This window comes from Myripristis murdjan, chromosome 11 (assembly GCF_902150065.1).
Source record: "Myripristis murdjan chromosome 11, fMyrMur1.1, whole genome shotgun sequence".
NCBI lineage: Eukaryota > Metazoa > Chordata > Actinopteri > Holocentriformes > Holocentridae > Myripristis > Myripristis murdjan.
Genome location: NC_043990.1, coordinates 24,069,623 through 24,086,918, shown reverse-complemented (window position 1 = coordinate 24,086,918; position 17,296 = coordinate 24,069,623). Strand labels below are relative to the sequence as shown.

Here is a 17,296-nt window from a genome sequence, read left to right as displayed (position 1 = left end):
AAGGTGAAACCTGGTGACTTTGGTGGCCCTGAGGGAAAACAAATATGTGCACAGACACGATGATGTGAAACGCACCAAAACGCAAAATGAATCATGCGATTGGCATCAACTTGTGTCAGCAGATGAGTTATTTTTCCCACGGCGAAAGATGTGCTCATCAGGAGCCAAATTCAGGAAAGTCAGTTGATCAGTCATTCAGATGACGCTCTCTCGCTCACTGATGGTACAGCTTCAGGCTAATCTATGTGTGAGACAAAAAAAATAAAAAATGATTGATTGCTGCTTAAGAATACTTCTTTATTACAACTGGAGTGAGCGAGGAAAACGATAAGGTGCTATCTAATGGCCATGACACTGAGGCAGAGGGCAGAATATTTTGTGCACCCAGATAAAAAGGATAATTAAGGTATAACACTATAATTTCCCAGTTCGGGATCAATGAAGTACATCTATCTATCTATCTATCTATCTATATAAAAAAATGTCCTCCTGGAAAATGTCACCTCCTCCTTTTTTATTCATTCTTTTGAGTTGTTTGGCAGACACTGCTTTCCACTTGTTATTTTGCTTTACTTTTACTAAATAGTCTTTAAAATATCTTCTACATAAATCTATCATCCAAAGTCAACAGACAAATCACAAACATTTTCACACCTCATACATTTATTCACAGTTGTAGCAAACGCTCACTTGTCATACTTTGACACTTCAGTATCAAACAGGGACCACTGATCCGTATCCCTCTGCTACAGACCAGGTGATCCCATTTTTCTTGAAAAATTCGGATTGCATAGTAGCCACACGGGCATACTGCTGGCCTGGCTGGAGCAGCTGGGCAGGAGGAGGGCGACGGCCGTACTCTGAAGACGATCGGACTGGGACAACTCTGGATATCTCCTGGGAGTGAGCAGGACAAGGGCGCGGAGAGAAAGAGCAAATAACTATTAAAGCTGCACTAAGAAAAACCGTAAAAATGCACTCACCAGCCTTTAAACCTCAAGATATTTTTGGGGCGTTTACCATTTCCTATGGGTGTGTCATGTGACTGTGGCCAGTGATGAATTGGGTGGTGGCTACCACAATGAAGCAAGCAGCCACAGGGCAGGGAGGTAATAACAACAGCAAAGGTGGAATAAATGAAGGAACAGAGGAACAGTGAAGCTTGCTGCTCAAAAACACCCTGCAGCATCAGTGTTACTTTCTAATTGCACAGGCGGTTAATTCAGTCTAAGTCTCTGACGAGAGCTGAGACAAAAGTGTCCCGTTTCTGTGTCATACAGTGCCTTCGAGTGCTTTACCTCTTTTTTTTCCTTATTCACCATTTACCATATTTATGAGTTACTAAGAACATGAATGCACCTTCAAGCTTTTAATTACCAGTCGGAAAATAGGGAAAATCAGTGACACCTAATTTTTAGAGTTGACGTTTCCTGACAACAAAAAGCTAATAGCTCTGGTCCAGAATGTCTAATTAAGAGCACAGCCAGAAGTGGGCGTGGCCGTGTGTCAACCAGCTTGTCGGCAGCTGTACGGCAAGTTAAAGGACACGTTACATGGCCTGCTTTGGAGAAACTGCAAAAAAACTGAAGTGAGCATGGCCAAATCAGTGTGAGCAGTTAATATGTTGGAAAGCTGTTGGAAAGAAATGTGATTTTTTGGGGTAGGCCACGCCTGCTGCCGTTTCACCCCTATGGAGAAACTGCAAAAAACTGAAGTGGGCGTGGTCCAATCAGTGTTAGAAGACAATATATTGCTGGTTTTGCTCCGGTGTTGGACATTATGTGAGGACACCCCATAAGCCAAGAGGCACAACAAGTTAGGCACGTCTTCCTTGGCCCGTGACCAACCTTCCCAGCAAATTTGGTGGAAATACAACATTTGGACGTTATGCCAGCGGACAGATGATCAGACAGACAGACACACTCCGACTCATAGTCCTCCCCCCTCCAGCCTGGTGTGCAGTCTCTGCTCTCCATTGTGCCGCTGATATAAAAAGCAACACTTGAATATTTGCTTTTTGTAATAACGAAAAAAAAAAGGATTCTAACAGTGTCCATTTCTTTTTTTATCAGGTTTCTATGGTTACTCTATATGTGCATTCAAGGCACTGGTCAAGCCATATGCAGCAGTTATAGCGTCAGAAAAAAATGAGCTTTTGATTTGCAGTTGAAGGCAGAATAACAGGGAGAAATCTGTCCTTGCACAGGAAGGGATACTAATTTCTCCACTGACAATAGCCACAATAGACCAGAGCACATCCATGACACATTTTGAGTAAGGGTCACAACACTTTTCTGCAACCTTTTTTTTCAGCTAGATGATAATAATAATAAAAAAAAAAAGAACACTGTTGTTTCCACATGAAAACAACCCACAGCTTAATGCATGAAGCTTGTCTCTGGAAAGGGTTAAGGATCATTCCGGGAAAAGTAGGAAATAACTAACAGATTAAAAGCAGATAAGGCAGGCTGGGGGGAAGAGAAGGGACACCAAACCATTTAATCACAAAATAACTCCTGGAATGCTCTGAACATCATAAATTGGTATCTAACAATATAATAGTAGCAGAGGGTGGACTTTTTCTTTAAGGTGAAAAACTGCATATTAGCTTTAAATAGTATAATTTGGTCTTTATTCATATTCCAGAGAGAATTCTGGAATGAAAATTGTCCTAATTCACACTAGGAACCATCACCAGCGCTGAGAGGCTCCACTCAGCTCACTGTAATTACAAGCTGAGCAGCATGCTCCCTGCTTTCACTGACCCAGAAATTCACTGTGAGCTAGTTTTCTTGACAAGAATTATTATTCTATGGAGATGAAAAGGCTCCAAAAGGAGGCAAAACCAAATGTCACACGACTGAGAAATACATGTTTAGGGACCCACATATCTTAAAACACATTGCCCACATAAACGCAGAGTGCTTCATTTGTGCAATCCACCATTGGAAGAATAAGCACCATTTTCATTAATGTACTGGTATGTCCTTCTGTGATTCATTTCGCAGCCGTTTTGGCAGCGTCCTCTCAGAAGGGAAGCTTGAGAGTTTTGTGTTTGTAGCCACACTGCACCAGCCAGAAACACCAAGAGCCAATTCACACAAAATGAAAGCAATGTTAATATTGTTAAGCAGCACAAATGGACATGTGAAAATATTCAAATCAATTTAAAAACGATAGTCAAACACATACAGATCATCTGCATTACTGCTGCAGTGTCTGTTGGAAAGGCATTGCAGTTTACATACTTTGCTCTCTCTGCATTTCTGAATCGTGATGTGTTTAATGCCCCCTACTGAAACTTTCTGACCTCCATTTTGCTCCGACATACTTCTAGACTGGAAGGCTAAATTCAGCCAGTCTGAACAAGTCTTGACAAACAGCACTGGGCAAACTTTACCAGCTATATAACTGGACCCACCCACCCACTGTCACGATCTTGGTACAGTCACTATGGCAGTGTCCATGCAACTGACCACACAATGTAATACAACACAGATGGATGCTGTTAAGTTGATGTTAGATCAATTTAAAAAAAAAAAAAAAGAAAAAAAAAGTAAAAAGTAAAAAGTAAAAAAAGAAGTCTTAATTCATTTTGGTTGAAATTATGTTGATTATATTAAGTTTAGTTTAATAACATGCCTCTAAACCTGCTGTTCTTGATCAGGGGATTGGTGAAATAGACAAGAACTGGACAAAAACTACACACTTTCAAGGCCATAAGGTCTGCCTTCCTGTGAGCCGTGCATTATTTGTTTTGCTTAAACAGCAAATGAGCAAAGTTTGCTCTCTGTTGACGAATGAAGATTAAGACTCTCTTTTCGGAAGTCATGAGTCTGCGGGCTGTATAATAAAAAAAAAACAAAAAAAAAACAGCACCAAGGTTTTATTTTCAAACTGTTGATCATGCTGGTCGCCTGGGATTCCTTAAAGGTACGCTACGTGAAACTGCTGAGACATGAAGACCATTTAGACTCACATGACCAAAAAATAAGAAAAGTGGACCAAGCACAAGATTTGATCTTGTTCTCGTCACCTGAAGGACTTACTGATATATTATGTGGTTATTCCATGTTTTTGTCACAGTCGAAGTGGTCCTAACTTGAACTGACCCTCAGTTTTTCACAGTGCACCTCTAACATATCATATACATAACTCGCAGTGTTGGGAAGGAACTAGTAATATGTAACAGCACTACATAATTAAATCAAAAATAAACATAATAGTAATCCGTTACAATGACTGAAAATATGTAATTAAATTACAGTTATTGATCAAAATGTATAAGAATATAACATTATTTTTCTTGCTTTGCATTGTCTTATTTTGGCAGATTTCCAGACAACACCATCATTAAGGAGGAAGACAGCTAACAAGCAGCTGTCTTTTTTTCTTTTCTTTTTTTTTGCACTACAAATCAATGCACATCACCCTCAGCAACCTGAGTGTGCCATGTGGCATGCCTGTGACCAGCCGACCACGTCAACCTAATCTCCATTCATGACAAATTCATTTTTGTACAGCTGCAACTCCTCAGCTGTATTATTACGAAGTTGATGTAGTCCTTTAGTGTCAGTGCGCTGCCTGGGACTGGTCAAACATCTACAAAGACAGACTAAATCAACATGGCAGGTCAACTTTACTCGAGGCTGAGCTCATTAGCAGGCTGTAACATTTGTGGTGAGGTGGTGTGAGGTGAAACAGCTGGTGGGGTGTGGTTGTTACCTCCGTAAAAATATCGAATCCTCGGCCTTTGCTGTGTTCTCTGTCATCGCGGTGCACTTTGTTATCGTAACCCTCAGCCTGGTGGAACAGACGGTCATACGTGCAGACCTCCGGGGCCTGAGGGTGAGGAGACACACATCAGCTGGTACACATACAAGACCCCCTCCTCTGTCAGAGGGAAGGCAGGCTTAGCATTTTGGGCAAGATCTTGGAGGTAAAAACCACAACAAAGTCCTATCAGGAGACTGGCAACTGATGAGCAATCACAAATCACCAGTGGTATTTTAATCAAGTTAATCACATCACTTAAGTGCTTCCTCCATCAGTTTCGAGTTTAAACTGTAATTATCAAAGCAGCCACTGGGACAAAATTTAACCAGTGAATTTACAATGATGTTTTAGTTCGTTTTTCTTAAATTTAAGTTTTATAGCCATTTTCAATCCAGTAAGAGCAATTCAGGGCCAGGTGCTAGCAAAATACTCAACTGTCTGTACACAGTTTACATCATCTGGGACTCCACCAATCACAATGTAACAAACCTTTTTGAATTATACATCTCATTCTGGCATTTTTTAAACTGGCCGTGATCTTGCCATGACTTTGACTTAGTAAAATTCTCCCTGGTTTCTCAATGTGGTTTTTCATCTAACAGCAGTCCCAAAAGGTTGAACAGTGATATTTCAGTGGGAAGTCTGATTCTTCTAAAATATTAGGCCTATATAACAGCACAGAACAGTCAGCTTAAGTCAGCTTAGTTTATGTCAACCAAGCTAACCAGGCATGTATCAATTATTAACTTACCCTGGCCTCACGCTTAAAGTAAGTCATTTCCTTTGGTTCATTTCGTCGTGGTGGGATGTAACTGAACACAGACAAGGAACAGAGAGGGGTTTTTTTTTGCTTCCTGTGAAACATCCATCTTACAGTCTGAACATCTTCCAGTAATGCCTCAGAAATGTGAAGCCTGTGCTGGAGCTCCTGGCGTCTACGGTTGCCGGGATACCGGCCCACTTCAGCTGATTGCACTTGTGCTGCCTTCAGAGCCTCTCTGGAAGCTCGTACTTCACTCTCTGCATGCTTTATATGTGACTTGGCTCAAGCATTGTTGTTCAGGGTCAAATAACTTAGACATAAAGGCAGCAAATAAGTCATGAATTCAGTGGATTTACACTCTCCCTGTACATAATATTATTTACCAGGGACAATGTGAAGCAATGAAAACGACTAAGAAGGTGTTATTTAATCAGTGTGATAAACTAATAGACCAACATCACATTACAATGTAATTGATGTTTTAATTATGATATTTGCCAATATTTGCATAACTATAGTTGTATAAATGTAATTAGGTCGTTCATAATTACTATGACTGCAACAGCACTTGAAGGCATCATTTATTCCACAAACTGAATGCATTATTTTTTTTTTAAGTTGTTATGTCACATCTGTAAAGTCAGGAAAGAGTATGTGAGAATCTCTTTCTGTCTCTACTTATTTCTCTATCACCAGAGGAACTATTTCTTAAGATATGTTGTTTTTTTGACTTCATCTTTGCGGTGTCACAAGAGTCCTCTTCTCTGTTTTTCTTTATCCTAATAAACCTTGCATCTTCAAGGTCCTCCAAGGTCCTTCACTGCGTCTGCCGTGTAACTTCAGCAGCAGAAACAATTTATTTCATTGGACGGACTATGCCTCCTGCGTAGTGGGGAATATGGGGTTCAATTATTGGTGACAAGGAAGTCCAATTGCCCAGGCTTGAAGTAAAATATAAATATCCACTCAGTCCCTCTGCAATATGTAAAGATAGAGATGGTGTGCTTCAAATTAATCCCTGGTAAATTGAGTCCAGTGGGGAGAGCTGCCCTGAAACGACTTAAAATATGACAAGTACATCATTTTTCTCCTCAGTTTTGTGTTATTTAAGTTTTAGCTTCCTCTCTCGTTGGTGAGAATGTCGTAAAATGAGTAGGAATTGAAAACATTTTTTAAAAAAACAGTGCAAGTAAATGAACTGCAGAATTATTTTGTGCCATAAAAATGGTTACTTCTCATAGGCGTTAAAAGCTGGGTTGGAATTTAGGAATCTGTGCATGTGTCTTCCTCTCTCTCTCTCTCTCTCCCCCTCTCTCTCTCTCTCTCTCACACACACACACACACAGCTGGTGTTTTGTGTAATCCTGCCACAGTTCCAGTCTAATTAAGTGCGTGTGTGTGTGGTGCAGTGATAGCGTCCTGAGAGAAAGCACACGTTTTCCACACAGTCACATCAATCCTGTTAACCTCTCAGCCTTTCCATTTTAGTGGCCTGCAGATGGGACATAGTGACACACCTTGCTTTTTCCTGTTTGCATGTGTGTATGTGTTAGATTGTGTGTGTGTGTGTGTGTGTGTGTGTGTGTGTGTGTGTGTGTGTGTGTGTGTGTGTGTGTGTGTGTGTGTGTGGCAGTTCCACCTGCTGTTATTGTTCTCTCTCTCTCCACATAATTAGAGTAAAGCAGCAGGAGGTGGCCAATAAGGAACATTATACACTGAGCTGAGAGTTGGCATGTACGCACACACACACACACACACACCCACACACACATACACACGTGCGTGTGTGCGCACACAGACATGCATGTGCACGCGCACGCACGCACGCATGCACGCACACACACACACACACACACACACACACACAGAACCAATATAGAAACCTCTGAATCTTATCTCGCTGACAGCAAGGCAGCACAGATTTTGATACAACTAATGACAGTTTTGAGCAGGTCAAGAGGTTCTTCCTGACAACAGTGAAATACATGTGTATGTGTGTGACAGAGAGAGAGAGAGAGACAGAGAGAGAGAGAGAGAGAGAGAGAGAGAGAGAAAGAAGAGAAAGAGCATGATCGTGACCTGCTTACTTTCATTTTAGGAGTTGCCTTGATCATTTGGAGCACAGGAGTAATTACTATGCTGACATTTAGGAGTGAGATATTGCTATTTGGCTTGAGTCACAGTGGGATTGAAGCCATGTGAAGGCAGGGTCAGCCTCTGCTCTCCCATCAATGGCCTGGAGTTATTAAAGCCTGGTCCCAGCTTTATTGAGCCCTATCTCTAGCCTCCCCCCACTGCTTCAGTCCCAGTGCTTTGCATGATATTAGTAACTAAACGCTGTGTTACCCTCTGCCGCTGCATATGTTTCAATCTCATTTCAAATAGGCAGTCCTTGTCAATGTGAAGCCAGGCATATTGCTCAAGCTGTCACTGCAGATTCAGTGCTTTTTCTGCAGGGGAAAAAAAAAGCATCCTGGTTCTTTTCATCCAATGGATTTTGTGACTGGTCACCTGCCAACACTGGACCGCACACTGAATTTTTAAAACGAATGAATATCTCTCAAAAACAGAAGATGTGGAAGGTGGTAATAAAGCAAAGGACAATCGCTACAATGTTATCAAAAAAGCAAATCTGGAGCTGGAGCCGAGCCCAATATTTAATCGCACACAAGTCTTATCATCACAAACCAAAGGTGTTCATATCTCTGGAGAATCATTCTAGGTGCCATCACCATGTTCACCAAATTGTTGTCCCAGTCATTATTGCAGGAGAGGAGAGAAGAACAGAGAGGGGAAGAAAAGAAAAGAAAAGAAAAGAAAAGAAAAGAAGAGAAGAGAAGAGAAGAGAAGAGAAGAGAAGAGAAGAGAGGAGAGGAGAGGAAGAAAGAAAGAAGAGGAAAAAAGGAGAGAAGCATTTACCCATCATTACATTGCCTCTCCTAACCAGCTTTGGCATGGAGAGAGAACGTTGATCACTGGGATCAGCCTTCCCTCTGCTGGACAACTCCAGTAGTACATCCAGTAATAAATCCACATGGGACAGATTTATAATGTATATAAAGGCAACGAAATAAAACATTCTAAAATGAAAGTTATATTTCATGCACTGAATCTGCACCACTACTGTAGCACGCTGCACACTAAGAGCTTATACTCTCTTCTGACCGACACAGCTCTTGCACAACAAGATCAAATTCTAAGTATTTCAGTAATGAGAACAGCTGTTTCAGTATCAGCTGGAGAAGCTGCCATCAGTTTCAATTGCAGCACGCCATACTGCTGAATCTACAGTTTGCAGTTGTACATATACTCTGTACATCTGTCCTTCTTGGCACAATCTGATCTACATCCATGCACATGGCCTGTACATATTTCTGTACATATTGCTCCACATGAACCAAGACATATTTCCCAGCATTTTTCTGCTTATATGCCGACTTCCTTCTGTAAATAAGAAATTTAAGCATATGACTGTCTTGCACTGCACATTTGTATGTCTGGACCCATTTCATATTTCACATATGTTGTCTCCAGTGATATAGTTATACATATAAAGGTGGTAAAATATTTTTTTTTCTGTTCTGTTATTATCGTAATAAGGCAAACAACTGCCGATAGAAACAAAAATTATTATAAAAAGGGTGTGCTTTTTATCCTTAAGACCCCCTTTTCTTATATAACTTCCATCAGTGTAACTCACAGTGATTCACACCATGGATTAACATGAAGATTTATGTTAGCCTGATCTTCAGTGCTCTGTTTGTTTGACTACAGTATATCCCGTTCTCTGCTGCTGTGGTGACCCAATTTCCCCATGGACATCATTGTCTTTTGTGTAATCTAATCTAATCTAATCTAACACCCGCAGTCATATTTGTTTCGATGACATGGGTCCATAAAAACATAATAAAATCTGCAATGTGTTCAAGGCTGTCGAAGTCTATAAGCCACTGCTATGAATGCTCATTTTCTCACCTGAATTGTAATAAATAGTGTTTTTCGGATGGGGTTGTTTGTTTTGAAATTTTGATTAAATGACTGTTTTTATCATATTCAAACACTGGCTGAAATGATGCTGATGTTGCTGCACTAAAGCAGATAAGGGTTGTAGACCTGCATACAATGGCAAATTACAACAGTGTGGTGCTGAATCCTCAAGCAGCCCATTTGACAGCTGCATCACATGAAAAACAGCAGGAAGGAGGCTGCTCCACAGTGATCCGCTGAGAGGGCTTTAATCAATGTAATACAGGTCAATTAGCATGTTCACTCCAATTTATAAAAGGACATTGTAATGTCATCTCATCGATAAATCCGCCTTCTATCTGCTGATAAATTTTCCCAAGACTTAATCAATAGCATTTTTCCTCACAGGAAACCGGTTGAAGCATTTTCCCCCAGTGTGTGTGTGTGTGTGTGTGTGTGTGAGAGAGAGAGTGTGAGTGTGTGCTTAGCCAATTCACTTAAAGGATGCACTCATGCTGTGATAAGTCCTGTTCTCAGCACTAGAAGGACCCTGTGTTTCCTCCCAGACAATATCCACTTGACATTAAGAGAAGAGGCCCTGGATGTCACTGAGTAACGCACAGCCACAAGCTTTGGATTATCGTCATGTAATCCACAAGCAGCAGCATTATCCAGATAATCTTGAATGTTGGTCGTGGCAATACGAGGGACACAGCTTAGGCTCAAGCCTCACATTGCACTGCGCTAATTTGACTTGGGCTGATCGTTTCAATCAACGTCAAGCAAACACTTGGAATTAATCATGACATAAGATCTCACCCAGTAACCTCTGACCTACTACACACACACACACACACACAAATACAACATGCAGTACACTATAATCAACACTGTCATACTTATTATTGTGATACCTGTGGGGAAATTATTTTTATCCATTTTTTAAAGGGCACATTAGCAGGTTGGTTGCTTGGTGACATATAGCATATTGCACCAGTTCCTACAGGTGAGGCATGATCTCTAACCTCTCGCCCATGTCAGTCAAACACTTACAGGTTTTTCAAAGAGGTGAAATCATAAACACTGCATTTAAAGCATGCAGAAACAGTAATAGTAATCAATTCAAACTGCTTGTTTTTTTTTTTTTCTCCATTTTCTTGCTGCAAAATACTCAGGCAGATGAGACCACACACATCACTTCCAGCCTCAACCTGCAGATGGCATCAGTCACACATCTCAGATCTCAGAGGCCACTGAAAGGAAGACCAGTGATGGTTTGTGAACCCATCTTTGACAGTCAAACAGCCCCGCTGACCTTTCCTGTGTGGATTTTTTTTCAGCTGACTTTTACCAGTCTGCAGTCCTTGGACAATATGAGTAAAAAGACTTAAATGCCTGCTCTCCATAGACACTTCACTGAAGCACAGCATGAATCACAGTCCGCTGAATTCCCCAAAACTTTGTCATCTCTCCCATTAGTGCTTCTCAACCTATTGTAAGGTTACTCAAATAAGTCTGTCACTCACATCCTCTAAAGTTTGCTGTGACTCATTGATTTTAAAAATCCGTGCGTTTAACACATACGCGCGCACATGCACGCACGCACGCACACACACACACACACACACACACACACACACACACACACACACACACACACACACACACACACACACACACACACACTGACCGTCGTTCGTTAATGACCCACCGTGTGCTCGTTTCCGAAGACTTACGGAGATTCACCGAGCAACGACCCGGCCCCTCCCGCCCCCTCCTCCCCCTCCTCCTCCCAGCTACAGCGACTCTCCCCTCGGTCCAGTCCGAGGAGGAACCCGGTGCCCCCCGGCTGTTCGTTTCCAATTACGTTACCCCAAGATGGAGGTCTGCAGATGGCACAGCTAGCGTCTAGGAGTCGCCGTAACCGTCAGTGTGTCTTTACTGACGCTTTTGTCAGGACAGAAGTGATTTTGGGTCGTCTTTTTGTCGATTTTTGGGGGGGTCTACTTTGGAGATAACTGAGCTCCAGATTCGGGTTGTGGCAGCCATGAGCTCCGGGGAAGGAGCGGAGGAGACGGCGAAGGACGCCGCCGACATAGCGGCGTTTTTCAAGACCGGTAAGCCCAAAATTGAGTGGGAGACGTCGGATTGAGCTCCGCCGAGAGCCGCTCCCGTTGGTCGCACTACATGAGGGACATTGTTCCTGTCTGTTTTTCAGGGGCTCAGACAGTGGAGGATGGGGGAGGTTCAAGTGGAAGAATTTTAAGATTATTGTCAAAAACGGAGTGAATAACAAAAAACAATGGCATTCGGAGGAATAAGAATAGCTGAAAAGAGCTTTACTGCATGTATTTATAACAATTAGTTTGTCATGAACGTGTGGCCAGGCAACGTTAGCAAGAGCGCTAACGTTCCCAGGTCCATTATCGGACACAATTTAACGTTAGCTAGATTTGGTAAGATTTCACTTGTGTACTTTCCAGTAAGATCGTCTCTTTATCCAGTTTATCTGCCGACACACCATTGATTGATACTGTCAAAGTAGTTATAAAACTAGGTCCCCATCACTCATTTGTGTACCTAATCCACGTCTTCCCCCTTGTTACTGACCACAACCGATGCAGCATATATAACCTCTTGAGTCGACCCATAGGTCCATTATCGGACCAAGCCTGGTTGGTAATAATACCTAATGCCTAAATCGTTGTCACCATTTCCCGGTATTATTTCCCTTTGCTACCACAACAGTATGTTGTCAAAATGTGGATCTGAGCTGTTGCTTTGGCCACTGATCCAAGGCTTAGCAGCCTTGAAAACACCAGGTACCGTAACCGCAGATTGTCCGTCCAGCGGCTGCTTGGGCGGATCAAATTGACTCTTCACTACAAAAAGCATGTGCACTTAAAATATGCACAGGGTTAATGTGACCCTGGCTGAATGTGATGCGTTGATTTTATGTGGGTTTGTCCGCCAGATGTTGTGGAAATTAAGAGGCACGTCCGACGTGTCCGATAATGGGCCTATGCCCGTTAACTAACTAGTTTTCACACCAGCTTACATGCTAGCCGTGTTAGCATGTGAGCTAACGTCATTTTCAGTCATCAGTGAACCCTTTCGGTCCAAGCTAACGAGCGCTAGCTAGCTATCGCTAGCATGCCAATGAGTTGGCAAAGCTGGACTAACATGATATTGTTAGATTAAATACAAACACATCCAGTGCTTGTTTGTATGAAATAGTCTTGTTAGCTCTGTGTTTGTTGTTTTATGTGCTGTCAAAATGAACACAACCGGGCGAGCTATGTAAACAATACATGGCGTGGCACATACAGTCTTGGGTGTGCTGTGTGCATGATAAGCTAGCTATGTAACATCAACTATCCAGGCCAAAAGGTAGCCTTTTTTTCCATTATCGCGGCTCACTGCGTGTTGCAAAACCTCACAATGAAGCTATTACACTGATTTACTCACTCACGCAAGTACACTGTTGCCTTAGACACTAATAGATGAGGTTTAGTTGCACGTATAGATTGCTAACATGAGCTAACGAGGCCAATATGTCAGCAAAGACTGGGACTTGAAGCTCTAACATGGGCCCTACATCGATTTAATAGGCTATTCCAGCGGCTCCCAACATGTGGTTGGGGGACTCCGAGGGGTCCTTAAAGAGGTTTATATGAGGAATAAGAAAAGTATTGTTTCACCAAACAGAGGTAGGATGACTGATTGTAGCTTTTTAGTGTCCCCCTTAATGTATGCATTTGTACATAACATCCTGACTGGCTGCAGAAGAAATTAAATGGAGATCTCTGGGACTCGGTCCTTTGAAATAGCAGTTCATGGTTGAATGCAAATCTTTTTGTAGGTCCCTGACATGAAAAAGTTGGGGAGCCCCTGGGATACACTTAATGCCAGATAAGCCTCTAGCAGCCTCTGTTCCCTAAACTGCAGGCAAAGTATCAGATCCAGTGCCCGATCTCATGTCTGCCAGTTTCATCATCTAACTCGGCTTGTTTTGGTAGCTTGTTAGAATGGTGGGTTACTGAAAACAAGTTTTTCCATGAACCATTTGCTGTTCTTGCAGGTTGATGAGTTTGGTGGGTACTCTCTCTTTTCCAATGAAAATTAAATATGGCATACTTAAAAATCTACCTTATAATATGTCTTGACAGAGATGTGGAAACATGCAGGTAGAGTGGTAAGGGGTTGTTGCTTCTTGTTGATCAGTGCTTCATATTGAAATATTGAATAATGGTGTACATATGAGACAAAATGAAAAGGTTTTGTGAGACTATAGTAGGGCTGCCCCCTGAAAGTCGATGAGTCAATCATCTGTCAGAGACCCCTGAGTCGACTTGAGACTCTTTTTTTCTTTGTAAGTCAGTGTGCATTACGATAACACAACAAAACAGATAGAATCTTACAAAAATGCACAGAAATAACATTTCCAAAAGGAATTATGAATAATGGAAATCAGATATATTTTTATATTCTTGCATGGCAAGCGTACTGGCTCAAAAAAAAAAATCCATGTGACAGCATGGGCTGGTGGTTAACTGATGAAAGAAGCTGAGACATGAGGTGGAATGGTTGGTAAATTAGGCTATCTAGGTGGCATCAATTGGGGGAAAAAAGGCTATAAGACCTTGCTTTAAACAGAAAGACAGGTGTTTTGCCTGTTATATTGTTCCAACAAATCCATATGGTACCCCAACATTATGTATAGGCAATTCAAATGGACTGCAATTCAAATCTTGCATCATATTCATCTTTTATTGATTTTTAAATGCTCAAAAATATGTTCCATGACTCTGTTGCTTTTGATTTTATTAATGCTGTCAAACTCTTCAATGAAACTCTTGCCAATGGGTTTTCTGATTGCCAGATAGACTCTAGAGACAGAGCACAACATGTCATACTCTGGCAACCACACCCACCGGGGGTGGGGGGTGGGGTGGGATTCATCACTCTACATTGATTTTGTATTGTGTGAAGGTGCCTCCTTGGTTTCCAACGGTCATCACATAGAAAGTACCCGTCAGATTGCTTCAAACTGGATATGACAGGATGCAACAGAAGACGCTGAGTGTTTTGGTGGTATGTATGTGTATATCACCACCAGGCACTTTCACACAATACAAAGTCAAGGGATGAGTTGTTTCCCTCCTGGCGTGGGCGGGACTTAATTGTGCCATCTATATGAAAAAAAAAGCAAATCTTCGTATTGAACAGCCAAAATTGATTTGATTTTGAAAATTCTGAATTGGCAGTACAGGCAGTGCTGACTACAGAATAGTTAGACTGTGTGTGCGTGTGTGCGTGTCGTTCACAAGCCCAATCATTAGCTGTTCCAGCAGTGCAGTGTCATATGTAGGACTACTGTGGCAGAACTGAGATTTTTGAAGGAGAGGCAGAGGGGTGTAAACAAGGAAGAGAAGGCAGAGTATTGACATCCAGCCTCTGGCTCCTGTGGTTTTGTGTCTCTCGCTAGATAATAAGCCACAGAAGGAAGTTCAGTATCCGCACTGAGCTAATCTCTGACAGCCTCCTCAAAGAGAGAGAGAGTGAGAGAGAGGCAAAGGGCATCCAGGCGTCCTGTAACTGACTTGTAACCACGCTTGTTAGTTTTGCGGGCACCGCAGCCATTCTGCTTCAAATTATCAATCAAATCTGTTGTTCATCTTTTGAATAATTTCAGTTTTGGGAAACATGTCAGCCTGTTCTTATCACAAGTATCTGCTGTAACAGCTGCTGTGGTCTACAAACTATTCTTTAGGCACTAATAGCATGATATATAGAGCACTCCAACTCTAATCTACCTTGATTTGTTTGTTCGGGCAAACCAATGGGGCAGATAATAGAGTTATCATTGTCTTTACATTTTTCTAGCAGCAACTAGACTGCCACTATTAAATTAATATAACAGAGATGTCAGTTTAATTCAAAACAAATGTTCCCATTGCTTTTCCATTTCATGTGTGTCCTACCAGACATTTACAGATGAGCTGTTTATTTGGAAGAAGAAGCTGAAGGATTATGAGTGAACGTTTGCTGTAGGGCGGCATGATATTGGAATAAACTGACTTTGCAATATCATTTTTCAATGCAATATATATTTCAGTATGAAAAAATAGAGGAAATTGCACCAGATTTATACACAAAAAAAATCCCTTCTAGTCCTGCCACAATTGGTTCAGCCCTCAGCCATCCCTCCTGAAATCAGCTTGGACTCATCCACTTATGCAGTTCTGACACCAGCCTGGACAAGTGGAGAGGTTTTTGGGAAGAAAAACATATGTTTTATAATAAACTTTTCAAATGCTGTCACAGGAATGTTATTTACATGTAATCTACCATTTGTAACAATGCTCAAATGTATGCTTAATCTGTGTGGTCGAGGTTACACAGGCCCCACGGCATGGCTGAGCATGGTAAAACTCTTAAATTCAAGCAACAGACAGATTTATCTGTATGCCGGCAAGTTGTAAGCACAGATAGATCTGGATACAGCTAGTTTTGGGAATGTGTGCTAAGTGTTTCTGACATTAGGGCACCAACCAGCTCTATGACAGTAACTTTTTAACTTTCAACCAGCACCAGTACAAGGTGCCACTTACAGCAGAAATACACACATTAAAGTCACCTTGCATTACAAAACGCCTGCCTCCTGATTAGTTTATCAAAAAAAAAACCATAATAAATAAAAAAAAAATTAAAAAACAGTCAGCGCTCATGTCTAGGCTGTGGTCAGTGACTAGTAGGGCTTTGGTTGTTTGATAAAGTGATCAAGCGCACCCCATCACCAGAGCACACTGAGAGCTGATCAAATTCAGTGCATTCAAGAACCCTTAAATCAGACTAAATTATGTTCTATCAGAGGGACTTTTCTTGTAGATTAGTCATGGAAAATGACGACCTCGCCACCCTTTTGTGTAAAGCAGCAGAAAAGTTATAGCATGAAGTGTTTGAGTTGATTTGCCTCACATGACATCGCACATCCTACAGTGTGACTGTTGCACGTGTGCACATTGCAGTGTCAGTGCTGAAGTGATATATCATGCAGCCCTTGGTTACTTGTAAAAAGCTCCAGAATATTTTAACTGTTAAATACGTGTAGCCTAATTTAGATACTGCCAGAATACCATCAAATGTCCATCTTATGCTACTTTCTCAGTCTGTATGCTATGTTACTGGAAGATTCCTAACTAGCATATTTTTTATTCATTAATTTAATTAAATTAATTATTATTATTTTATTTATTTATTTATTTATTTATTTGAGAAATTACAATGCTAATCGCACTTTAAAAGCTGTACTTAACACTGTGTATTAATAAGCTGCTGTGTGATTAAATGAGGTTAATGCGTGTCACAAATTGTGTTGCCGCTGCAAACAGACAGACCTGGACTTAATGTAAAGTTAATCGCTCAGGTGGTGGCTACTGTCTAGCTGTGGTTATTATGGGATGCCCCTTCCTTGTTGTTGTACCCCCCTGAGAGCTCCTGGCAACCAGCAGCAGTGTGCTGATGTCACTGCCAGCAACAGGACTGTGATTGACAAGGCCACCTACAGTATGTGTGTTTGTTTGGAGTGGGGATAATGATTAGTATGGTCACGTATTTACTAACAACATGAGATTAGATGTGGCTAACAGAATGCAAGCCGTGTCCATTATCTTTTGACCACAAAGAGCGTGTAGCATCCAATGCTGTTTTCTACAAGCAGTTATGTCACATTCACAGCTACTTACCACCATGCAGTGTTTTAGTCACGTTCTGTTAATAAGTGTTTCT

General features: G+C 41.5%; 2 protein-coding genes across 2 annotated transcripts in view; one reads left to right on the top strand and one right to left on the bottom strand.

The window, feature by feature from the left end:
• Positions 1-113: 113 nt before the first annotated feature.
• On the bottom strand, positions 114-5,650 carry cfap90 (cilia and flagella associated protein 90). Its single transcript, XM_030063471.1, has 4 exons — positions 5,528-5,650; positions 4,726-4,842; positions 691-897; positions 114-241 (listed from the first exon to the last, which is right to left on the bottom strand). The coding sequence occupies exons 1-3, from the start codon at positions 5,639-5,641 to the stop codon at positions 715-717; spliced, it is 414 nt and encodes a 137-aa protein (XP_029919331.1). The 5' UTR covers positions 5,642-5,650; the 3' UTR covers positions 114-241; positions 691-714.
• Positions 5,651-11,305: 5,655 nt separating this feature from the next.
• LOC115367628 (triple functional domain protein) overlaps positions 11,306-17,296 on the top strand; it is a 91,589-nt gene continuing 85,598 nt past the window's right edge. The window contains exon 1 of the mRNA XM_030063468.1: positions 11,306-11,622. Within this exon, the coding sequence (XP_029919328.1) occupies positions 11,553-11,622 (70 nt within the window). The 5' untranslated portion in view covers positions 11,306-11,552. The remainder of the gene's footprint in view (positions 11,623-17,296) is intronic.